This window comes from Mirounga leonina, unplaced genomic scaffold (genome assembly GCF_011800145.1).
Source record: "Mirounga leonina isolate KUSES-001 unplaced genomic scaffold, KU_Mleo_1.0 Mir_151, whole genome shotgun sequence".
In the NCBI taxonomy this organism is placed as follows: domain Eukaryota; kingdom Metazoa; phylum Chordata; class Mammalia; order Carnivora; family Phocidae; genus Mirounga; species Mirounga leonina.
In genome coordinates this window covers 47,769,637-47,796,838 of record NW_023270377.1, presented here as the reverse complement: position 1 = coordinate 47,796,838, position 27,202 = coordinate 47,769,637, and the positions used below count along the sequence as shown (strand labels likewise).

General features: G+C 33.1%; 1 protein-coding gene across 1 annotated transcript in view; it reads left to right on the top strand.

Moving 5' to 3' along the window:
* ZNF804A (zinc finger protein 804A) overlaps positions 1 to 27,202 on the top strand; it is a 279,334-nt gene that overhangs the window by 217,494 nt on the left and 34,638 nt on the right. The window contains exon 2 of the mRNA XM_035007580.1: positions 3,246 to 3,389. Within this exon, the coding sequence (XP_034863471.1) occupies positions 3,246 to 3,389 (144 nt within the window). The remainder of the gene's footprint in view (positions 1 to 3,245; positions 3,390 to 27,202) is intronic.

The window sequence follows — 27,202 nt, the reverse complement described above, 5'->3', positions numbered from 1 at the left end:
GATAGATAGATAGATAGATAGATAGATAGATAGATAGATAGATAGATAATAGAGAGATGATAGAATAAACATATGTCAGAATATTAGCAGTAATTTTAATTAAGTGAAGGTTATATAAGAGTTTATTATTGGGGCGCCTGGGTGAGTCAGTCAGTTAAGTGTCTGACTCTTGATTTCGGATCAGGTCATGATCTCAGGGTTGTGGGATTGAGCCCAGCTTGGGGCTCAGCTCGAAGTCTGCTTATCCCTCTCCCTCCCCTCGCTCTCTCTCTCTAAAAATGAATAAATAGTTTTTTTTTTAAAGTTTATTATCCTATCCTTATAACATTTCTATATTTTTATTTCTCAATATTTTGTTTCTCAGTATTTTTTTCAAAATGTGAAGTATAATTTAAAATTTTTTCTGAGAAATAAATTGTAATGAGTAATAAAACAAAAAGAGGGAAGACATAATAAAAGAGACTGAGAAGCATATCAGATCATGGGAATGTATGAGCCTTATTTGAAATCTGTTTTTTTAATGAAAGAAAAAAAGCCTTAGAATTTTAAAAGAAAATAAATCTGTTTTGAACAAACTAGTTTAAACTATTAGATGATTGTAGTGATTTGAACACACTGGATATTTGATGATAGTAAGGGATGATTTTGGTTTCTTCATTGTTGTATATTTGGGTCTGATACTGGCTATGTGATGATACTTGTAAAAAGTCGTATTTTAGATACATTCTGAAAGATTTACAGGTAACATTACATGAACTTGGGAATTTCCTTAAAAATTATCTGAAGTAGAGGAAAGGGTATGAGATAGGATAGGTAAGTTGAAATAAGTTGACCCTGAGTTGATAAATTAATGAATCCAGTTGATGGTTATGTGCGGGTTATTACACTATTTCTACTTTTTTTATGTGCTTAAAAGTGTGAACATAGCAAAATGCTATGAGCCAGATTATTTTGGTTCAAATATGGGCTGCACATTTATTCATTATACATCCTTGAGCTAATTATTTAACTTTCTTGTACTTTGGTACCTTCACCTGTAAAATGAGAAAATGTTTGAACTACACATCTCCATAATTTTAATCAGGATTAAGTGAGTTAACACATGCACACTCTTAATCAGTGACTGATCCTAAACAAGCACCGAGTAAATGCTCGCTATTGTTTTTGATTTGTTTTTCTCTTCAAATCTAGACTCAGGCTAATATTTTGGAAGGATGCAATTTACCTACAAATTTCAGTTTGCTTTACTTAAAACTACTCCCATTTTTGTGGAAAGAATAAGTAAGAAACAATTATTGCTTCTCTGAGGGAATATCAATCTTAGGAAGAAAAAGTAAACCTATACAATAATAAGAAATAATGAAATACTTTGAGAGAGGAAGTAGCTTAACTGTAATTATAATTAATGAGGAGAATCAACTAGTTTGCAAAGAAACTGCTGTTCAAGAATATTATTTTGAGAGCTAACTCAGCTTTGAGCCAAAAACTATTGCCATTATAATATAACTCATATTGATTGGAATTTTATCTCTGCTTCACACACTTTAGCTATGAAATCATAGTACTTAATTTTTGTTTCATTTAAATTGGCTAATCCACAAAGTATTATTTTAAAGATTTTGTAAGAATTCAGTAATGAGTTCAGTTATATATGACTCATTTTCATCTTTTTAAACAAGCGTTTTTTAAACAACATATTGGAAGGAATCAAAAATAATAGGAAGTATTTCACAAATCTGCTGAGAAATGGCAAATTAAATACTGAATTGATAAATCATATATAAATGATTTGAATGATTTTGTAGCTTACCACCTCTAATAGAAACTAATAGAAAACTAATAGAAAATGGATCTAAACTAATAGAAACTGATAAAACTAATAGAAAAATGGATCATTGTCTTTACAGTGAGAAACTGTGTTATGTATTTTTAGATTATGGCAAGTATATTTATTTATCAGTTACCATAATGTATATTATAAGTTATATATACAAATATGAATTTTATGATATGTGTTATGTGCATAAATATATAGTACAATAAAGTAAGGAAAGTCTTATTCATTAAATTACAATTAGTGAACCATGTTTACATTTTGTAGAAGCAATTTAAACATTCAAACTCTGAGTCCTTTTTAGCTTGTGTATTTAGAGAGAGGAGAGTTCCCACTGACATAGAGAGGACTGTGTCATCTCATCTCCATATCCCAGTGCCTGAGAGAATTAGTTTCTTAGAGTAGCACATAAGAGGCCTGAATATGTAGTTAATTTGAATTTTAAAGGAATTGAGTATGAGAGAATCTGTAAGTTAGAAACATAATATATTCTGTGGTAGCAACTGAAATTTAGTCTTCATATCAGCACTTCAGCAAAAGACCTGAACAATGTTTCAATATGTAGAATTTATTTACGTCTAACAACGTTAACATTTAAGGAACCATGAAACAGCAAGCAAATTTAGATTTAAGAAAACCTAAAAGCCACAAACATTTTGCTATTTTGTGTTTCGTAAATGAAAACTAATGATAACTGACTACGTTTTTCATTTTTTTCAGGGGTTTGATTATATAGCCATCTTTATTTACTGTGAGCATGATGAAATCAATCTGCTTGTATACAGTTTAATCCTTTTCAGTTTAGGTAAATAACTTGCAGAAAAGAATCTCATTTTCTAAAGATGTAGAGAATTTTTAAAAATTCAACTTAAAATGATATGGGTCACTATGAAAACATTAGTTAAATGAAATCTAGTTGGGATGAATAAGTTACTCTCTAGATATTTAAAGAAACAAGCAAACAAAAATACCAAACTTGAATATTTGTGCACCAATATGGGCTTCCTCATGCAGGACACATTTTAGATGTTGTTCAGAATTTACAAGTTTTATGTTAACTAAGCCATTGCCAGAAATCAGCAGTTGAATCAACATAACTGTATGATTTTTGTTTTTTTTCTTTGCCAACAGGACACAGGAACTTGTTCAAACAAGGGCTTCTATTTCCTTGTTTGGTTTGCTTCTCCATGTTTTTGCTGTTCTTCCCACCATTTATCTTGGCTTCTTCAGTTAATCTTTTATTCTCTTCAGCTCATAATTTCTTCTGATTTAGCTTTCTGGAATTTGCTTTATTTTTCTTTGTTATATTCTGTTTCTAACTCTAATTATTATGCTAAAGTTGACAACTGTCAGAACAAAGTCAACTCAGGGAAGAACTAATTGCTGCCTTCCTTGAAATTTTATTTTTTAGGATTATGCTGAGAAGGAGAACACCATAGCAAAAGCTCTGGAAGATCTGAAGGCCAATTTTTACTGTGAACTCTGTGACAAGCAGTACCATAAGCATCAAGAGTTTGACAATCACATTAATTCATATGACCACGCTCACAAGCAGGTAGGAAAGAGGTGTCCAAAAAACCCTGATATTTCTGAACTTCTGTACTAAAGTTGTATAAACAATATAAATACAATATTTTTATGTTTTTGTTATGTAATTTTTACAGATGCCATTCTGGGATGATAATTTATGACTTATAGCAAAAGACAGTTTTGTTTTTTTTTTAAAGCCCTAAAAGTAAAGTCTGAAATAAATAACCAACACAAAGAAATACCCGTCAGTTGCCTTTTAGTGATTGGCGGTAATTTAAAAATTATATTCTACAGGTGGTGATCCTCTAAATGTCTTCCAATTTATTAATTTTTAAATGTTTTAGGCAACTAATGATATTTATCAAATGTAAATGAACTTATAATTCTTTACAGAAACCACTTCCCATTTAAACCCCCATAAAAATAGGAAGAAAAGCTAATTTAATATGGTAAAAATAATCCATAGTTATTGGTTAAATACTTAATATGTGTATGATATAGTCTATTTTAATATTATTTTCGTTTTGCTATCAATTGTAAATCCAAGATTGATTTTCAACACTCTGTGTAAAGATGAGTTTAAAGCAGTGATGTCAGAAGTGAAGTTAATAATACAGATTCCATTTTCTCATATGCTTTACATTTATCAGAGCAACTTCTTACATTGTTTAGCTAGCTTGATATGATACAGCAATTTTAGTTATCACTAATTTATATTTTCTTTTCTTAGCCATCACTTACAAATATCATCTACATAGCATTTTGGTATTAATAAAAGGTACATTTTTAACCCATGAATTTGCCCTAACTTTCCATTAACATTAGAGTTATTTAGCATAAGAAAGAATAGGGGAAAATGATTATGTCGAGTGCTTATGAATCAATTGTATGTATTTTCTTTTGCTGTCAATCCTTCCATTCTTTCACACCAAAAAAAAACTATGCTTGAGGAGGCTGTTGTACAGAGAACATGAGCCTTCATTTATATACATCACTAATGAATGCACACTGGTCTTGATGATCTGCCCTTGCCTTTCCTTTTCCAGGTCTACTTGCATACTAGGTAAGGGAAAATTTTTGATGGAAATATTGTTCCTTTTCTTACATGAAAATGCATAATGCAAATATAGATATATACACACATTCATATATCAATGCTTGATTTGAATATTAAAATCCATCAGACAATAGTATTGATTTAATTTTGCAGTTAGTGACATATATTCTATAAAAGGATTCTGGAATGCTTCTCCTGATGTGATAAATCTGAGAAAGGTGTTCCTCTGATTTTTCCTAAGTACCTAAAGGCACAAGATACGTTATAACATATATGTTTCATTGTGTAAACTAGGTATTTGGAAATATGTGTATGTGTGTTTTAAGACTATCTTACTCTCGCTATTACTATCATTTGCCAAAGAATGTTTTATTCAACCATAGATTGTCTGGAAGATCAGACTCACATAAATTATTATGAGCACCTTTCCAGTTCCATATTCTTAGTAGAGTTAGGATACTATATACTGTACACAGATGGGCCAAGGAAATTCTGTCTGGGTCTGGGCTGTTATTTTGAAAGTCCAGAGGGTCACTTTTGATAATGCTCAGGGGTATCAGGTCCTAGAGATGGGTACATTATCTGAATGGCCATGGAGTCTGATAGATAGCAGTCTTAGTTGATTAATTTAGTCTGAGTCAATGTTACAGTAACTGAAAATATCTAAAATCTATATCCCCTCCATAGGTTAGTGACAAATCTTTTAGTGTGTCTTCCAAGAATATACTCTCCCTTTTACGAGCAATAGCCTCACCCCTGTGACTGTTACCGGTGTTCTTACCACATGATGCCATACATTGGCATCATGAAATAGAGAGGGATGAAATTTGGAGGTGGATAATTCAGATTTTTTTTTCCTCCTGAGAACTTATAGTTGAGATACAGAAAAAAGAAAAAAAAAATCTGTCTTTAGTCTGACTGTGGTTGGACCAAACACTTGAAAATATAATCCTGAGTTGTGGCTAAGTACATCGAAAAGTTGAGAAAGCTGGTTTGCAAAAAGAAAGAACAAAACAATGCACAAAGAATGAGATGCAAGTGGCCATGTGATAAGTGAAGGAAAATGAGCATGGGCATAGCAATTCTGATTTTGAATGGCTTTCAGATAAAAGGAGTCCTTCCAACAGCTTATCTGTAGATTCTGAAAGATATTTCAGATCCTTAGATTCTGAAAGCTATTTCTATTTCACCTTGCTACTATTAAATGAACTCAAAGGCAAAACAAAACAAAACCCTAGTTTAATACTTATTACTTGAAACTAAACCAAACCAAACCAAGCAAAACCCCTCTTCCTAAAATATTAACTTACCTGCAGAGAATCGTTTTGGTTTCCAGTAGAAAAAAATCCACAAGAAACAGGTATACTCAATGTCCATATGACCAGCACTTAACTTTCAGGCAGAAAACCCACATGTGGGCACCTGGGTGGCTCAGTTGGTTGGGCGGCTGCTTTCGGCTCAGGTCATGATCCTGGAGTCCCTGGATCGAGTCCCGCATCAGGCTCCCTGCTCGGCAGGGAGCCTGCGTCTCCCTCTGACCCTCCCCCCTCTCATGTGCTCTCTCTCTCTCATTCTCTCTGTCTCAAATAAATAAATAAAATCTTTAAAAAGAAAAGAAAAGAAAACCCACATGTGATTTGGATACTTCTTGAATGGAATTAGAAAAAGGCAAAGAGGCCACACATCTGATGTATTCATTCATTCACTACACGTATACACGTATATCCAAGGGCCACCATGTTCAGGGAGAAGGGGAGAAGGAGTTATTGGTGGAATGAGTCCTAATCCTCTACCTACCTGACTTGGGTAAAATACACAAGGCTCAATTAACTCAAATTTTCATTGTTAGGGAGAATAAATGAGAGAATCCACATGACCACACTTTGCAGAGTACTTGAAAAATAGTAAAAGCTCAATATTTAACTAGTTTTATTATTACTACTTACTAAAATTCCTTTTCTCCTAGAATGTTTGGGACCCTGACAGTTTGCCTTTGAGACTGCCTTTATTTAGGCTTCCAATAAGGATCTATTTTTGCTTCAAAAAGGCTAATAAAGTCTAAAACATATCCAGGTAATCGTGACCTAAGAGCAGTGTGCCTGCCTCATGTATCTTTGCAAATCTGTTATGACAGACTCTGTGTTGCATTTGAACTCTAAGCTTCAAAGAAAAATCTGTTTCTCTCATCCACATGTTCTTTGGATAACTTCAAAATCTCTCTCAAGCTCTCATTGCTAAGACTTGCTAACAGAGAATTAAAAAGAGGAAGGCACAGGTGTACAGAGGTGATCACAATAGTTCACAATTCAGGGTTCATTTTTAGAATATTTTCTCTTTAACTTTGAAACTTGAAAGCCATTGGATTGTGACCCTTTAATAGCAAGGACCATTTCCTCTTTGTCTTCATTCCTCACAGCATCTAGTGCAGCATCTTGCACAGGGTAGACACCCAATCAGGGCTGCCCATGTGAATATAAAAGGGCAAGAGTCAAAATTGCATTTAAGATCTCGCAATAAGCCGTAGTTTCGAGATAGATAAAGCACTGAGTAGTATATAGAATTGTTGAAACTTTATACTGTACATCTGAAACAAATGTAGAGAAAGACCCTGGATAATCATACTGTTTAAAAAATCATGATCTCAGAGCCCTGGGATCGAGCCCTGCATCAGGCTCTGTGCTTAGTGGGGAGTATGATTGAGATTCCCTCTCTCCCTCTCCCTCTGCCCCCATGCCCACCCTGCTCTCGCGCACGTGCTCTCTCTCTCTCCTTTCACACTCTCCCGTTTTTTCTAAAATAAATAAATCTTAAATAAAAAGATGATTAGAATAGTTTCCAATGAAGTTATATCATTCTGAATTCTAGCCATTGAGATTTTTTTTTTTTAATTGTTTTAAGTGAGAAATTCAGCATCTGGTAAAAAGAAAAGGTTTTCCTCTAAACCCTTTGACCTACTTATCTGCCCTTAAACTAAAGTCGCACTGTGTCTTGTCTTCTCACCTGGCAGCCTATTGGCAATTCAGAGTTATTTTCACTGTAAGAGATTTGTCACACTGATGTTATGAAGAGATAGAAAAGGGAACGATTGCCTTATTGCTGCTGCCCCTCAAACATTTTGATTTTTACTTTCACAGCTTCCGTATGGCTGAAGTATCTCCCAAAGGCACTGAAGTGACCTTCCCTAGCAAGTTAAGATTCAGTGCTTTAGGGCGTGCTGGTTTTTTTTGTTTTTTTTTTTTTTTTCTGCTCCAGAGGAAGTCACAGTCAGGCCAGGTTGTTGGAATTTGCTGGTCCTGCAGGGACTTGTATGGTTATAAAAATGGAGCAGACTTATTCTCAAATTTGAACATTTCCTAACAATTTAAACTTCTGTTCACTGACCTGATACTTAAGAAAAGAATCACTTCTTGATATTTGGTTCTAAATTTTCATCTGCAAAGTAATATTTAAAGGTTAATAGGAAAACATGGGGTACGGGTAAAGCAATGCATGATTCAATCCATTTTGAACACCTTCCTTGGGATTTTTCTTCTGGTGTGTGCTTCAGTCTCATCGTACTGTTATTGTTTTGTTTAGCCATTTTGAGGATGAGAAGAATGCAAGAACATACAATTTCCTCCTATAGAACCTCCCCACTGCCCAAAAGTACCTGCCCCCGGAGAAGTACACGTATATGTCTAGCTAATCATGGAAATGTATTGTTTTGACATTTCATATTCAAAGCCACAATTTGAATAGAATTAAACTGAAGTTTTTGTCCATTATTGAGTTTGAGGCAGATTCTGGATAAAATCATCATTTCTAGTGTCTCAGCCAATGCCATTTTCATAAACCTTGCCCAGTGAAGTTCAAATCTTTCCTTTCCTTTCCATCTTCTGCCATCGGTAAGGTTGATGGCTGTCTATTGAGCCAGTAAATCTTGAGGGTGTGTGAAAAATACTACAACTTTAATGTTTCTGCTCTATGTCAATATAATTGTCATCTCAATATAATTATGAGAAAAAAAAGAGTTAAAAAACTAGATTACAGTAGAGAAATGCATCTATTATCAGAGATTTCATTTTATAATAGTCAATTATGCTTTGTAAATCAATAAAAAGAATGTTCCTTTACCGCCCTGTGTTTGTAATCACTAAAAATTCCATTTTGTAAAACAATAACAACAATAACTCTAAGGCAACCATTTTAAGCCAAGGTGGTGTATCTTTATTTATGTGTTTGTTTGTTTCATTTTTAATTGAAGTATAGTTGACATACAATATTATGTTAGTTTCATGTCTATAATATAGTGACTCAACAATTATATAGTACAAAATGCTCACTACAGTAAGTATAGTTACCATCTGTCACCATACAAAGTGATTACAGTATTACCGATTATATTCCCTGTGCTGTACTTATCCCCTGTGGCCTATTTATTTTATCACTGGAAGTCTGTACCTCTTAATTCCCTTCACCTTTTTCTCCTATCCTCCTACCCACCTCCCCTCTGGCAACCACCGGTTTGTTCTCTGCATTTATGAATCTGTTTCTGTTTTGTTTGTTTTCTTTCTAGATTCCACACATAAGTGAAATCATAGGGCATTTGTCTGTCTATGTCTGACTTATTTCACTTAGCGTAATACCCTGTATGTCCATCCACATTGTCACGAATGGCAAGATTTCATTCTTTTTTATGCCTGAGTGTTACTCCAATGTGTATTTATACACCAGATCTTCTTTATCCATTCATCCATCAGTGGACACTTAGGTTGCTTTCATATCTTGGCTATTGTAAATAATGCTGCAATAAACATAGGGGTGCATGTGGTTTTTCAAGTTAGTGTTTTCTTTTTCTTCGGGTAAATACACAGAAGTGGGATTACTGAACCATGTGTTATTTCTATTTTTAATTTTTTGAGGAAACTTCATACTGTTTTCCACAGTGACTACACCAATTTACATTCTTTCCATATATCTCTTGAACATCTCCTGTTTCATGTAGTTCCATTTGTTTGCTTTTGCTTTCATTTCCCTTGCCTGAAGAAACAGAACCAGAAAAATATTTCTAAGGCCAACGTTCAAGAGTTTACTGCCTATGTTTTCTTTTAGGAATTTTATAGTTTCAGGTCTTACATTTAAGTCTTTAATACATTTTGAATTTATTTTTCAAGTGGTCCGGTTTCATTCTTTTGCACATAGCTGTTCAGTTTTCCTAATACCATATATAGAAGAGACTGTCCTTTCTCCATTATATATTCTTGCCCCCTTTGCCATAGATTAATTGACCATATAAATGTGGGTTTATTTCTGGGGTCTCTAACCTGGTTTATTGAGTTATATGTTTATTTTTGTGACAGCACCATACTGTTTTGATTACAAGAGCTGTGTAGCATAGTTTGAAATCTGGGATCATGATACCTCCAGCTTTCTCAAGATTGCTTTGGCTATTTGGGGTCTTTTGTGGTTCCATAGAAATTTTAGGATTTTTTGTTCTAGTGCTGTGAAAAATACTATTGGTATTTTTTTAGGGATTGCACTGAATCTGAAGATTGCTTTGAGTGGCACGTACATTTTAACAACATTAATTCTTCCAGTTCTTGAGCATGGTATATCTTTCCTTTTATTGTGTATCTTTATTTTTATTGTGATGATCTTTTATTAATGCTTGGAAGTATATTTTTCTTGTAGGATACATAATGACTTGGTGGGTGGAATCAATTAAATTATCTCCCTTTATTGTCCTATTTTATTTTCTTGTACTATGTTGACAGTGATACTTTAATAAATACATTTTATGAGACTATATCTGTTTTTACAAATAACTTACTTACAGATTTATTATATATTTTACATTATATAGATTGATTTATACTTTTTAAAAAAGATTTTATTTATTCGCCAGAGAGAGAGAGAGAGCACAAGCAGGGGGAGCGGCAGGCAGAGGGAGAAGCAGGCTCCATGCTGAGCAAGAAGCCTGATGCAGGACTCGATCCCAGGACCCTGGGATCATGACCTGAGCCAAAGGCAGATGCTTAACTGACTAAGCCACCCAGGCATCCCAGTTTATGCTTTTTAAAAACACCTCCTTGTTCTGTGCTGCATGTGTCACCATGGCTTTGCCCCATCTTCCTGGGGGTGTAATCAGTGGTATTCAAAATCTGTTTCCTAGTGGGTAAAAAAAATGTCTAAGGACAATTTAAAAATAGCTGATGCTATGTAAAGATAATTCTGCATAGAATGTACCATGGAATATATGAAGAGACCATATTTAACATTATATTACGATAGGTAATATATTAAATTAATGATGAAATTGCCCTGAGAAGTAAAGCAGAATTTCGAACAAAACTACCTATGAATTCTCTCCAACCTCCACCCCTCCTACCTTTCATCTCTGTCTTCTGCCCAGTTGTTGAAAATCAGACACATAAGAAATGTACCATATATGCATCCCTTGGAGAGCCCGTGCACAACCCATTTTCAGGATGCGGTCTGCTGTGCCCCTAGCTTCACTAAAGCAACTTGCCCTTTCACATCCTTTGCTCAGGCGATTCTCTGTTTCTTCTGTTCGTTGCGTGTGTATTCTGAGAATAAGCACCTAATTCCGAAATGCAGTATACAAACTTCCAAGAACTTAACCTGAACCCGTACTGCGTTACGTTTGAACTGCACTGTGTTAGAATCATGGAGTCCAGAGCTTCTGGCAAGTACTAGCAGCTGCCTATGAAAAGAGACCACTGGGGCGCCTGGGTGGCTCAGTTGGTTAAGCTACTACCTTCGGCTTGGGTCATGATCATCGAGTCCCGCATCGGGCTCCTTGCTCGGTGGGGAGTCTGCTTCTCCCTCTGACCCTCCCCCCTCTCATGTGCTCTCTCTCAAATAAATAAATAAAATCTTAAAAAAAAAAAAAAAAAGAGAGACCACTGTTTCAGGCACTGGGAACTCAGGGATTTTTGTGATTATTATTTGTTTTTATCTGAGGATTATGGCAAGAAGGAAAAAGTGGCAGAAAAGATAGAATATAAGGAGAAAATAGGGTACCTACCCTCAGTTCCTCCTTGTAAATCCAATTACTTGTATAGAATTCTTTTTGTTCAAAGACTAAATGTTAAAGCTATTTACATTTGCATGACTTGTTATATCTTTTCACTTTTACTTCATTAAAAAGGCATATAAAAATTATATATACATATATAAAAAAACATTTTGAAATCTGAAAAAGAAATCCCACCTAATAACAAATTGATTTTTTTCTCTAATTTTCTTCACATGCATGTATATTTTTAGATAGGTACCATTTTGTATTCTGTAGCATTCAGTTTAATATTGTCAATAGTATTATTCCATTTATACAAAATTTTCATAATAATTGTTTTAATGGATTCATAATATCTCATCAAATATTTGTTTTTAACTTAACCATTCCCTATTGTTGGATTTGGATTCCTTTGATATTATAAATTCTGATAATTTAATCACTCCTGTATTTGCTTCAGGTCCTTAATTTTCAATCTTGCAAAATCTAGAAAATGAGTGTGAAATATAGATGAGATGTCAACATTTTTTGGTTTATAAAGTATCTAGAAATAGATACTGACATATTAATTTCATAGAAATAATTTTCAAAATGGTCACACATGTCAAAATTTCCTTAATTTAACAATTTTATTTTTATCACAGTAAAAAAAAAAATCTTTTTTTCAATATGGCCTGACTCATTTGATAGAAGATTTAATTACTAAAATAGAAGTAACATTTGATATAAATTTAATTTTATATGTTTGTATTTCTAGGTATTGTGTATTAAAGATATGTGTTAACATGCATGTATATTTTTACATTTAAATATAGACAAAGATATGTATCAATATATACTAAAGGTGCACATGTCTGTGTCTATGTTTTTGTTTTTGTGGAAAAACCATGGTCACTGTTATTTAATGTTACTTCTTACTCAGTTACTTGCTTACCTAAATACATTGGACCCAATAGGCACTATAATACATATAAAATACATTCAATTGAAAAATCTGTCAAAATAAATATATTAACCCTGAAATTATTTTCTTCACACAGGTTTTACTCTTTAGGGAATTCTGATATGATATAGTACACTCCCACATCCTTACTCCTGCTCAGATTTGACCTCAGTGTATTTGTAGTAATTTGAAAAATGCTGCCTGTGTACTCAGTTGGGGGCAACTATTTTTATTTGTAGGATAAACAGGGATATTAATGGGGAAACAGTTGACACCTCTTTATTGATATTCCTCAATACAATCAAAGGTAAAGTTCAAATCATCAGCATGATGTTTCCAACCGAGGAAGCATGATTCATGTCACAAAATCTGCTGACAAAATCCTCTCCACAATATTAACAACTGCTTTTCTCAGCAGATCAGTGGATTTTTTTTTTTTTAAAGATTTTATTTATTTATTTGACAGAGAGAGACACAGCGAGAGAGCGAACACAAGCAGGGGGAGGGGGAGAGGGAGAAGCAGGCTCCCCGCAGAGCAGGGAGCCCGATGTGGGACTCGATCCTGGGACTCCAGGATCATGACCTGAGCCGAAGGCAGTCGCTTAACCCACTGAGCCACCCAGGCGCCCTCAGTGGATTTTTTTTAATGTAAAAATATGTCACTGTGTTGTCTTTATCAACAAAGATGTGTGCTAAAAGCTTAAGTGACATGTTCGATAAAAAGAAGATGTGCTAGATGTTAACCCCAATTGCATTTTCACCCCAAATATTGCTGTGGGCTACAACCCTGAGTCCATAAGAAATGTTCTTATCAATGTTACAATCCAAATGGACTCACATAAGGGAAAAGATACAGAAAAAAATATGGCATTGTGTTAAAAAGTTTCAGGACAAACTATTTCAAAGAAAATACCACACAGTGTTTATTTAGCTTATCTTTGGCCACAATGTTTTTATAGAGAAAAACAAAGGAATTTAGCAAACAAAATTACAGAAGTTTTATTTTGGAAGTGTTGCACATAAATTAACACATGTACATATATGTGTATATATGTATGGTATATGTTATCTTTTTCCTCTCAAAAGGTAAAATCACGTCCTTCATAAAATATAAAATGACATGTTCAAACATTTTATTTGGCTCTTTTTTTTAAAGATTTTATTTATTTATTTGAGAGAGAGAGAATGAGAGAGAGCACATGAGAGGGGGGAGGGTCAGAGGGAGAAGCAGACTCCCCGCCGAGCAGGGAGCCCGATGCGGGACTCGATCCAGGGACTCCAGGATCATGACCTGAGCCGAAGGCAGTCGCTTAACCAACTGAGCCACCCAGGCGCCCTTATTTGGCTCTTTAACTAGGAAAGCAGTAAGACCCTGAGGCTTGTTAAAAGGATTATTTAAAGAACAACTATATAGTTTTCATACATATCTATATCTATATATGCCTGCTATATCTATAGATATCTATAGATACAGACATAGATATGTGCTATATCATCAGTCAGGAATGCTGAGAATATTTTAATACATCAAAATTGGTTTATACCTTATAGGACAATAAAATGTAATATTTAGGGTCATCTTTTGTAAAGCACAAAATCAATCATATCTCTATTGGGCAAAATATATTTGCATTGCAACGAACAATAATGATTTGCATTACTCTCCATTTTCTACAACTTAATTTGCTAAATTCTAAAATTGCCTAGTCAATAGAAACACAAAGATGACCAGCCTTGTAGTTTCAGATTATCCCTGGAGGGTTTCTTATACAAAGACTGCTACTTCACTGAAAATACCCCCTTTTGACTATTTCCAAGTCCTAGAAATTCCTTATTATAACTTCAAATGCAAGAATGACTGACATTAACATCTGCATTATAGGCTTTTCGAGTACCTGAAGAAAAAATCACTGTGAGTTCATGCAATGTTCTTTCCTCGGTATGTCCAATGTCTGTCAGATCAGTAGCGTATTATATCACAAGAGCACCAGGGTAGTGAAAACTGTGCTACATAATTCAGGAAACTTCATCTTGAAGCTGAGCTTTTATAATTTTATGCTGTGACAAACATTAAGGGAATTGTCTCTTTCATGTAAAAATAATAATAGTAAGACTGTCATTGGGGACTAAGAAAGGAAAAGATACTTTATATCTTTATAAAAGATGTTATTTTATTGTAAACACATTGCATATGTAATACATTTATTGTTAACTCTATGCATTTCCTGAAATTATAAAGAGAACTAGCAGGAAAAAAAGGAACTATGCAATGATTTCATCAAAAATGGTTCATATTATGAACGTATTCAAGAAAGATGGACATGAGCAGTGTATTTAATATGTTCTTTCTTTTTTAAAGTGTACAACATAATTAATGTGTAAATTATGAAATGATTCCACAATAAGTTTAGTTAACATCTATCACCTCATGTAGTTACCTTTTTTTTTTCTTCTGATGAAAACTTTTAAGATCCGCTCTCTTAACAACTTTCAAATATACGATACAGTATTGTTAATAACAGTTACCATGCTGCACATTACCCAAAGCTTATTTATAACTGGAAATTTGTACCTTTGATCACTTTCAACAATTTTCTCCACCCATACCCCCTGCCTATAGCAACCACCAACATGTTCTCTCTTTCTAGGAGTTCGTTTTTTTAAGATCCCATATATAAGTGCAACCATACAGTATCTGTCTTTCTGTGTCTGACCTAATTCACTTAGCATAATGCCCTGAAGGTCCATCCAGGTTGTTGCAAATGCCAGAATTTCTTTCATTTTTATGATTAAATAATTTTCCATTATATATACCACATTTTCTTTACCCATTCATCTATCCATAGACACTTATGTTGTTTCCATGTCTTAGGTATTGTAAATAGTATATACTTTCTAATACATGGTTCTAAGACAAGAAATATATTTACTGAAATGACTAAATTTTATTACAACGAAGGAAATAGGAAATATGACTTTCCATTTAAGTATTGTCATCTTCTGACTCATTTAATCGCTCTGAAAGCCCATTGAGCAAACTAGAAAAGAAATATACACACACACACAATGAAGAAAAAGAGAAAGAAGCCAGGCAGAATTCTCTCTCTCTCTCTCTCTCTATATATGTGTGTGTGTGTGTGTGCCCTTGCACACCTGCATATAGAGGTACACATACACAGACACGTACCACACACACATTTAATCAACAAATGTGTATATATACAAATATACACCCACATATACACATAAAGAACTAACCTAGGTGAATAATAGTGAAAAAGAAAGATTTTGTTTTTATGTAACTTAAGTTTGATGAGTCAAGAAGCTAACAACTCAATATTTAAATTTAGATATTTACAACTTGGAGGAAAAATAAAAAGATAGGAGCTAAATTATGGATAACTGTTATTTTAGATAAGGAAATGAGTGAAGACCTCTCTGATGAGGTGGCGGTTAAACAAGAATTTAAAGTGAGCAAACAAGTGATAAAGATATCTGCAGGAATACTTTCTAAAATACACAAGGGCAGAATTGTAATTAGATTCCTTCAAGAACAAAAGGAAGCCAATGAGGCTAGCAAAAAGCACAGGCTAGGGAAATCTATAGGAGATGAATTAGGAAAAGAAATTTGGGGCCAAATTAAGTAGATTTTTGTAGGGCATAATAAACACTATAAGATCTATTTTAAAGGCTGTAGGATAATTTAAAAATTTCCATCTGGAAAGTAAGATCATGTGATTTGCTGTTTTGAAAAAAAAATCACTGGTTGTTATGTGGAGAATAGATTGGGAGGGAGGAAGTAAAAATGGCAGAAAGGAGACCAGTGGGAGGTTAATGCTACATTCAGGGTACAGATGACATTTGCTTGAGTTAGGGAATAATGGTACCCACAGTGAAGAGTGGTGAGAATCTGAATATTTGAATGGCATGGAAATGTCAACAGATATTTTGATGAATCAGATTTTGGATGCTGAAGAAAACTGAAAAAAACAAATGTCTGTGGGGTGAAAATGAGGCATTTTTTTGTGGCCATGTCAGGTTTGAGATGCCTACAAAGCATCTAAATGGAAATGGTGATTACAGCTAGATACAGCTTCACCATGGAGTTAACGATGAAGCTGATGGTCATCTAGGGAGTAAGTAGAAATAGAGAAGAGGTGTGATAAAAGAAATGAACCATTAGTATACATTTAGAAGTTGGGAAAATGTAAAGGCTCTGGCTATGGGGCTTGAATAAGTGTGGCTGGGAGGATAAAGGAAAACAAGATAGTCAAGGAGTAGGGGTGAACAATTGAGTCACAAAGAGAGGAATACTTAATTCTGAATTTGGAAATGTGGACAACTTGACAAGAGAGGTTTTGCAGAGTGGTTGGAGACAAATGCCTGACAATAGTAGGTTTAAGTAGGAATGTACAAAGGAAAGTGAGTTCAATTTCTGCTACTTAGAAGCAAATGCTTCTTAAAACTAAATGGTGCTAGAAAATATATTAGCAGTAAGAGAGAATAAAAGCACAGAGATTTTAGAAGTTTTAGTGCAGTTTTAGATTTTTTTAGACTAGCCTTGGATAGAGTGAAAGAAGCCATTTTTGTTCAACTATAAATATTCTAAATATTTATTTTTCAATTTATATTTGCAGTTTTAACTATCAAAGATACCTCACTCTGGGGCACCTGGGTGGCTCAGTTGGTTAAGCGACTGCCTTTGGCTCAGATCATGATCCTGGAGTCCCGGGATCGAGTCCCGCATCGGGCTCCCTGCTCGGTGGGGAGTCTGCTTCTCCCTCTGACCCTCCTCCCTCTCATGCTCTCTGTCTCTCATTCTCTCTGTCTCAAATAAATAGATAAAATCTTTAAAAAAAAAAAAAGATACCTCACTCTGGCTTAGTTAAAGCCCAATTTAAATATCTCCACCTTTTTCTTCTGAGGTTTCAAGGAAAAGCTATTATTCCAAACCATGTCAGGTTAGTTCATAAACTGAAACAAAAATTAATGTAAAGATACCCAGCAATTGAGTAAGTTCTCTTATGCCTATTTAACATATTATTCCTGATGTCTATAAGTCATTGTCCTCTGTAGGGAACCTCCAGTTGTTATTCTTTTCAGGGGTTTATTTTATTTTCAGGAAAAGGGTTCACTTTCTTTCTCTGGTATCAAAGGCATTTTCCTATGTTCTTTTTTCCCCCTTTTTGTCTCCCCCCCACCATGTTCTTTTAACCAGAATCTAGGTACTGAAACTAAATGTATGGGAATTTTTTTTTTCTTATTTATTAGTTCTGTCTAGATTCTACATATACCTAATAATCTGCAAAGATGTAATTCTACCCAGGATTAACAATATGCCTTGTTATGCAGAGTAGCATCCTTTTTGGTTATTTAGAAGCTCACTAACTCAAAATTACAAATTGGTATGACCTTAACAAGATCTTAGTCACATTGCAGTGTCTTTTTCTAAAACAAAAAATGATTTGAAATCAACACTTCTAGGATAACCCAAACTGCTAACAGTTGAAAATTTTGCTCTAATTGTGGAAATAACAGAAGAAATGACAATGAGGAATAAATACTATTTGACTGGTTACGATTGAACTTTCTAAAGGTCATCCTCTGCAGGAATTTCTTTATTTCTATTCATCAAAATTATTTTGTAAGTATTAATTCTGGAAATCAAAGCAACGTTTCCACATAAATGTGGGGCTTTTTTTTTCAATAAGATTCTACTACAAAGAATATTGATGTTTGACATGTAAGGGCATTTTCTCTTGACTGTCCATCACATTCTAATTGTTTAGTGGGACAGGTGTTTCTAAAGCGCAAATCTTTGTTCAGTAATTTTAGTGAATCCAGGCCACATGTTGTGCCAGTAGTTAAAGAGTCAGAGAGAGACAAGTTCTTTGTTGATCAAAAGGCTGTGTGGACTGAATAAAAGAAGATGAGAAACGATAAAGGAGGAAAGATGCCCTATGACTTCTTTTTCTCCACCTTGTGTTCCTTATATTGTGTCTCTCTGAATACAAACAAATATGCAAACCTGAAATTCTTGTCTCATATATCTGCTTGCAAAGGGGACTTTAATTCCATCTGATTATAATTTTTATTATATTTAGTTCACTATTATCTGTGTTATAATTAATATTGGTGGTTTAATTTTTTTCTTTATAAAGTAAAAATGATTAGCAGGAAGGTTAGAGGCAAACTTATTGAACATATTTTTTTTTTTTGCTTTTCCTGAATAAATACAATTTTTAAGACTATTTCTTAGAGCAGTTTTAGGTTGACCACAAAATTGAGAGAAAGGTAGAGTTTTCCCATATACCCCTACCTCCACCCATGCATAGCTTTTCCTGTTATCAACATCATTCATCAGAATGGTACATTTTTCACCAAGGATGAACCTACATGGATACATCATAATCAACTAAGTCCATAGTATATGTTAAGGTTTACTCTTGGTGTTGTCTATTCTATGGGTTTGGAACAAAAGTATAATGGCATATCTATCATTAGAATATCAAATAGAATATTTTCACTGCCCTAAAACTCCTGTGCTCTGTCTGTTCACGTCTCCCCACTCCATTTTTAGAAACCACTGGTCCTTTCACTGTCTCCATAGTTTTGTCTTTTCACGTAGTTGGAATCATACATTATGTAGCCTTCTCAGATTGGCTTCTTCTACTTAGTAATATGCATTTAAGTTTCTTTCATGTCTTTTCATGGCTTGATAGCTAATTTCTTTCTAGCTCTGAATACTATTCGATTGTCTGGATGTACATTTATCCATTCACTCACTAAAGGACATCTTGGTTACTTTCAAGTTTTCACAGTTATGGTAAAGTGGCTATAAACATCTGTATGCAGCTTTTGTGTGGATATAAGTTTTCATCTCCTTTGAGTAGATACCAAAGAGTGTGATTGCTGGATCATGTGGTAAGAGTTAAATTTGGTAAGAAACCACCAAACTTTTTTCCAGAGTGGCCGTTCCATTTTGCATTCTCACCTGGAATGTGTGAGAGTTCCTATTGCTCCACATCCCCACCAGCATTTGGTGGTGTCAGTCTTCTGGGTCTTGGACCTCCTAACAGGTATGAGTTGTATCTCATTGTTTTAATTCATATTTCCCTGATGGCATATGATGTGGAGTATCTTTTCATATGTTTATTTGTTATCTGCATATCTTCTTTGGTGAGGTTGTCTGTTAAAGTCTTTAGCCCATTTTTAATTGTGATGTTTATTTTCTTATTGTTGAGCTTTAAGAATATTTTGTATATTTTGGATAATAGTCCTTTATCAGATGTGTCGTTTGCAAATATTTCCTCCCAGTCTTTGGCTTGTTTCCTAATTCTCTTACCATTCCTAATTCTCTCTGCTCTTACCCCTTTGGTAGAGCAGAGGTTTTTAATTTTAACAAAATCTAGCTTATCAGTTATTTCTTTCATGGATCATGTCTTTGGTCTTGTATCCAAAAAGGTGGCACCATACCCAAAGTTGTCTAGGTTTTCTATAATCCATTTTGAGTTAATTTTTGTGAAAGGTCTAAGTTCTGTGTCTAGATTAACTTTTTTGCATGTGGGTGTCCAGTTGTTCCAGCAACATCTGTTGAAGAGATTATCTTTGCTCCATTGTGTTGCCTTTGTTCCTTTGTCAAAAATCAGTTGTCTAGGTTTATGGGGCCTATTTCTTATTTCTCTCTTATGTTCTGTTCATCTGTTTGTTTATTCTTTCACCAGTATCACCCTGTCTTGATTACTGTATCCAAATTAAATACAGTTTTTCATACCTATTTGAAAGTTCAGAAACACTTTAAAAAGTGCCCCAATAGTCAGTTGAAGATAAATTTCATTCTTTTTTAATTTATTTTCAATTTAATATGTAAGGGATATTATCAACAATTATATCTTAAAAGCATCTACTATAATACTACCCATTTTTAAAAGTTAAGAACATAGTATTAAATAAAAAATAAATATATTTATCTGATGATAATATGTGTTTGTTCTAGAATACATAAAAATATTTGCTAATAGTGTAACATGCTTTAACATTGGAAATAAGGTACTCACGATTACTTGCTACATGTTTCCACACTTAGTGGTTATTGTTTGAATGTTTAGATCATTTGAAAGCATTTCTTAATTTATATACTAAATTTTCAAACACTGAGTTTAGGTGCCTGTAAGATTCATTTCTTTTGGTGTAGAAGTGTATCATATATTTATTTTTATTGTCTTTATATTGCTGAGATAATTTAAAACCCAGGACTCTTCTGAGAGCAAAAAATCTATCAGATGTTGTTTTCAAATGCATAGTAATTATTTACACAGTTTTTACACACTTTTCCAACATAACCTATAATGGCCCTAAGGGAACAAATTTTACCAATGAAAGTTACAAAAATTAAGATATTTTTGAATAGCTAACAATTACATTTTTATTTTAAAACAACTAAATAATGATGGATAAAATGTTTTGAGATTCCCTTTGAATTATGACCCATTAAAAAAGTGTTTAATTGTTGATAATATGTTGTATGAGACATATGAAGATAATATTTTGAAATGTCATTTAATGAGAATGTACCAATTATTTAATATATTATGATAATTTTTTGTCATTTATAAGATGCCTTAATTGTAGTTTATTTTTATTCTTTGGATTAATGTTATTCTGTAACTCTTCATATTTCCAAGAGATAAGATAATCTTTGAAGATGAAACAACAATAGTTTCAGAATGATTACCTAGAATCCATAATACTGTGTTTATAGAATTCCTCCATTAAACCAAAAACCTAGTCTTTAAAACTTCATTTCTTCCCTTCCTTCTTCCCTTCCTACCTTCCTTCCTTCCTTTCTTTCTCTTTCTCTTTTCCTCTCCTCCCTTTTTTCCCCCACCGTTCTTCTTTCCTTTCATGTTTTGCTTTATGCTTATTATTTAGTGTTATCAGCCAGTAGCTATAATTACTTTGCTATTAAAATGTTTCTAATGAAATTTTGAGGTTGAATTTAATTATAATTAAAAATGAAGTAAAGTTTTAATTTATTTTGGAAAATAATTTAATTCAAAATATTTTAGATACTAGATTCATTATTTTATTCATTTAGGGAGAAAAGTATTCAGTATCTACAATGCATACCATAAAATGTGCTTTAGAAAAGGCAAATAAATGAAATATAGATTTAGGGTAGACATTTTCAAAGCCTTTCATTGTATCATGTTTGTATAAGTCTTGGGTTAATTATTTAATTTTAGAGATTGCTTTATAAAGCTAATTTATAAAAGATGATATTGGTCATTTGAAAATCTTAAAATCATTGGATTGTTTCATTCACAGCATGAACAATTAGCTAAAAAGTAGACTGAGGAATAAGGATTAAAAAGAACTTGTTTTAATCAAAATTGGGGGGAGAATATCTTAAATGTATCAAATATACAAATTTTATTTATACAAATAAAACTGTTATCTAAGGTTTATCATTTGTAACCACTTCTTAGACTTAAGTATTTCATTCTTATTGAGATTAATATGTTAAGCTAATCATTCTATTATTTATCCATTTAGTAGAAATCTTAATATTCAAAAAGTACTGTGTGTAGGATTTTGCTGAAACTAATATAAATATTCCAAAGCTTGAAGTTTGGACAGATTGTTTTATACTCATCGATTCACAGTTGAAATCACAGCAAAACCTCTGATTATAGGACTTAGTTATACCCTCCCTCATTAAGATGAGGCCATTTCATCAAGTGATAGTATGAGTAGCAAAAAATGTGTTTAATTATGCATCATTTACTGTAAGTACTATGATGTGGGATGCAATTTTTCTTTCATTTTACCTAACACTTTCTGTATGAATAAATGGGATGAAGGTTTTACATTAATAAGAATTCTATTATTTACAATATACTTCAAGAAAATTATGAAATATAAAAATATTAAGAACATAAATAATATTAGAAGCATGGTTAATATGAGAATTCATATCTCCCAGTGTATTTGCTTTAACTACATAATCATTAGTTTTTGAGCAGAAATTCTAGAAATCATATAAAAGACATCATTCATGTTCTCACTTTCATTACTTGCATAATGAGATGACCCCAAAACTATATTAAAGATTAAAAAAAAAGTGTTATATGCTCCATCTTCATGTTGTTTACCATGATTATTAATCTTGCTAAGAAAACTTATTTTAAAAGAAATCATCTTTTGTAAAGACACTAAAAAGTGTTGGAATTTTTAAAGTAGTAACTCAAATATATTCAAATGTTTATCGTAGAAGGATATACCTTGTTTTTATTTTTGTTTTTTTATTTTTGGTTTCATTCATGTAGTCATTTATTCAAGCACTTTAACTGATTATGAAGAAACTATTAAAGATTTATGCCTTCCAGTTTTCAGATTTGATTGGGAAAAATTGTAAAAATGAAAAATAACATTCTAAGGCTTGTAAGGACAGGTTTTAACCTGAGCAATCTATCATGCACCTTAGAAAATGAAAAACAAATTACTCAGAAGTAGAAAGATTAAAGTTCTCATTGAAAAAGTATCACACGGCCTGGACTCAGAATTTTGGGTAAGATTTGATTAAGTAGCGAGAAGAGAGAAGTTTTGGTTACTCCAGAATATATAGTTATGGGAGGAAAATAGCATGATAAACATTTTAGATTGATTGGTTTGGATACCATGTTTTCATGTTTCTAGAGATAGAGTGGAGGCCTTCTAGGAGTTGGGAAGCAGAAATATTTTTTAAAAAGTATGCACCCCTCGGTGAGGGAAAACATACTCTTTGATAAGGGTCCTGGCATAAGGATGGCTATGGAACAAATACCAGGAATATTTTGGAGGAAAACTTGAAAATAATTGGTAATTGGTTGGATAAAGGAAATTAGGTAGAAGTATTTTAAAAATCTGGAAAGTGCATGACTGACTAAAGGAATTTGGAAGGAGTCCTGGTTTGTATCCAGAGCTATTGGATACAAAATATTTTATCTAATTGATAATATACTTAGAAGGATTGAACTCAAGAGGAAATATAATTTTTAAAAATGTTTTATGTACACATGATTTATTTAAAATGTCAACAATTGCCAGTAAATTACTTTAGAGTTAGACTATGTACTGGAAATTAAAAATTTGGGAATAAAGCACAGTATAATACCAAGCATCTAACAGTAATTTAGAATTTTCAAAAATTAAGACTTGTCATATCTTACAATGCTTTCAAGTTTTATGGTTCAAAGTCATAAGGTAGTAACTATGTTAGTTTCATTTGATATCTCTTTTATTTATCTTTATTAACAGAATTCTCCAGTACTGAATAGATGCATAACTTACCAATAGTATACTGCATCCCTCTGGTCACTGCATCCCTCTGGTCACAATACTTGCTTCAAGGGTAGAGCCATGATTTTCCTGGGAACAAAACAGGACAAGGAGATGCCTTGGACAAAAGACAGGCTTCCAAGAGATTGCTTGTTGTTGCAAGTTTTTGGTTCAAGAGTTGATATCTTATCTTACGTTACTGGAATATGTTTGAGTCTAGTTTCTATCATGGCACTGAGAAGTGGTCTGACTGGTCAACTAAGCTAGAATAGAACCCTACATTTAATACAGAACAGCTGATTGAATTGTATGTATTCACTGTTTATCTTTCTTTGACCTATTAACTGATCAAAATGTTTCTGCAAACCTCTGAAGTCAACTCTTCAAGTTATTTTCACAATTTTTAAATGCAGTTCTAAATTACTTCTTATTCCTCATTAATTTACTCGACCATTAAATATCTCAAAAGTTTCTTCTAGGTGTAAAGTAAATAAGTCCTGGAGATATAATGTGCAGCATGGTGACCATTAAAAAAAAAAAAGCCAGTTTCTTCTGATCTTAATAATCTGGCATTAAGAATTCAGATCATTATTTTTCCTTCTCTGTCTTATCAGAGCACCTCTGACCTGACTTTTAAAATAAAAGGATGCCATGTAAATTTATGTTCGATTTAGCTAATTTCTTATTCATACAGAGTCCCTGAAAATGATTCCCGCATTTCCTTTTGTAGTTTCTTAATGTGGATAAAGTATTATTTCTTTTGAATTTTAAAAATAACATCAAACTAAACAGAAACATGATTAAAATTGGAGTTAAGCAATCTTTCTAGATACTCTGTTTTGACACATAGCAATAATGATGACCTGAAAATACTATTAAATCATTTGCAGAAGTCTGTGAAGTTTGAACATCCCCGTGAACAGTTCATACTGACTCATTAACAAAAGCAGAGCGATCACCCCTCCCCTGCCAAAAAAAATCATACATCTAAGTGCTCATTAAAACAGAAACAGAAATAAACAGCAAGATATATTCATTCGAAGGGAATTGTACCGTTTTCTCACCCAATACTAGTCTAAAACACAGTTTTAATTCTGTGCCTTATCTTTTCCAGAAGACTGCCTGGTCATTTAATTAAAATGATTCTGAACTAGGAGAAGGAAATGTGCTTGAAGTTCTCAAATCTAGCAAGCAAACACCATGGGACTTAACTTACACTGTCATTTTCTTCTATGTCAAATTTTAAAGTGTTCAGTGATCTGATTATAAAAAAGTAAATAAATCTAAAATGCTGTTTTCAGTTCACTCCTGAATAAACATCCTCTTCCCAAGTGTATTTGTTTTTGCCATGCACTTTAGTCTATGTAGACATTAAGCGCCCCCCCCCTTTTCTTGAATCTGTGAATATCTATTCTTTAGGAAGTTAATAAAGGTAGATTGGAAATATGTATTATGGTAAAGTAAAGATGCATTGAATTATTACTACTATAAACACATATTAAATACTGAAAAACAGTGGTTTGTTAGAAACATGGGGACATTGTACAATATGCTATTTGCAAAATCTCATTAATTTCCATAATTTTCTGCTGATTTTGAGTGTTAAGTAAATAGGAGGTAATAAAATAACTGGACTGTCAAATCAGATTCACACAAAACAGAGGTCTCATCTGGTATACAACACTACTAATAATTTCAGGATACAGGTCTTCATGAATAATGAAGCAGTCTGAGAACTTGCACACAGGTTCTCTATTTCCATATCAGGATGTATCTATATCCCAAATTTATGTATATGGTCCTAGGTAATATGTGTAATTCTTATCACTTACATATAAAGGGCCATTCGGGTCTTGAAGCATCTTCCTGTTATAATCTGATGACAGAGCTTACCCGATGTTTTCCAGAGAGTCATACCCCATACGTAGATCAGTAGATTTCTGCTTTGTTTGTCATAATCAATTAGATAACCAGGTATATCCTGCTGAAAGTACTCTGTAAATAAGAACTCTACTACTAGTAAATACTATGAACTTGTTTGCCAGGACTATGCATTAGCATGTTTGGAAGGAGATTTGACTGTGTCACCTATGCCTTTTTATTCTTAAACTGCCACTTAGCCATTTAAAAAAAAATCAAATTGACAAAACATCATCCATCAATATAGTTTTAACTTTTTCTTTACAAAAAAATGTACAGATGGCCCCTGATTTAACAATGGTTCGACATACGATTTTTTGACTTCACAAGGGTGTGAAAGTGATACATGTTCAGTAGACACCGTACTTTTTTGAATTTTGATCTTTTCCTGAGCTAGCAATATTTAGTAAGCTACTGTCTTTGATGCTGGGCAGAAGTAGCTGGCCCCATCTCCCAGTGAGCCACGTGATGACCAGGGTAAACGATGATACACTTACAACCATTCTGTACCCATACAGCCATTCTGATTTCCACTTTCAGCATGGTCTTCAGTTAATTACATGAAATAGTCAACTCTTTATTATAAAATGGGCTTTGTGTCAGATGATTTTGCCCAGCTGTAAGGGTTTTGAGCATGTTTAAGTTAGGTGACACTACGCTATGAGGTTGAGTAGGTTAGGTGTCTTAAATGCATTTTTGACTTAGGATATTTTCAACTAATGATGGATTTATGGGGACATACCCTCATCGTAAATACAGAAAAATCTGTATTTTTATTTATTCTCACTAGGCTAGCTAGTCAATATAGTACAATATGGAATAAAAGTAATCCTTATAACATACAGGAGAAGCATCTATATCTACCATTACAAGAGATATTATGAATTTGCATTTGATACCCTTTATCAGATGTAGAAAGTTTTCTTTGATTATTTTTTGCTAGAAGTTTTATTAGGAAGGGCTGGGAAATTTTATCTGAACTTCATATTTGCTGAAGTGATTATTTTTAATTTTAATTTCTAAATACGTTGAGTTTTTTCAATTGATTGCTTGATGTTAATTCTAACTTGAATTTCTAGAGTAACTAAAATTATTCAAGTTGTATTATTTTTAATATATACTAATAAACATTTTTTAGAATATTTGCAGTTATGTCTATGTGTACAATTAGCCTATAATTTTCCTTCCTCAAACTGGATTGGGATAGGTTTTAGGATGGGGAGGGGGAATATTCTCTCTTATTCTTTACTCTGAAATAATTGTGCAAGATCGGAAGTATTTGTTCCCTTTGATATTTGGACTTTAAATATACTGTTTGTTTATTAACTTCTTTGTTTTATTTGCTTGTGGTTTTTAATTTTTGTGAGTGGCAGGGGGGAAATTTTAATTACCTACTCATTATGTTTAATAGTTATAGATCTGTTCAAGTATCTATTTGCCCTCAAGTAAGTTTTAGTAAGTAACATTTGTCTGAAATTTGTCCATTTCATATAAAGTTTACATTTTTTGAATAGAGATCTTCATAATATTTTTAAAGATTTTACCCATTTATTTGAGAGTGAGACAGAAATAGCAACAAGA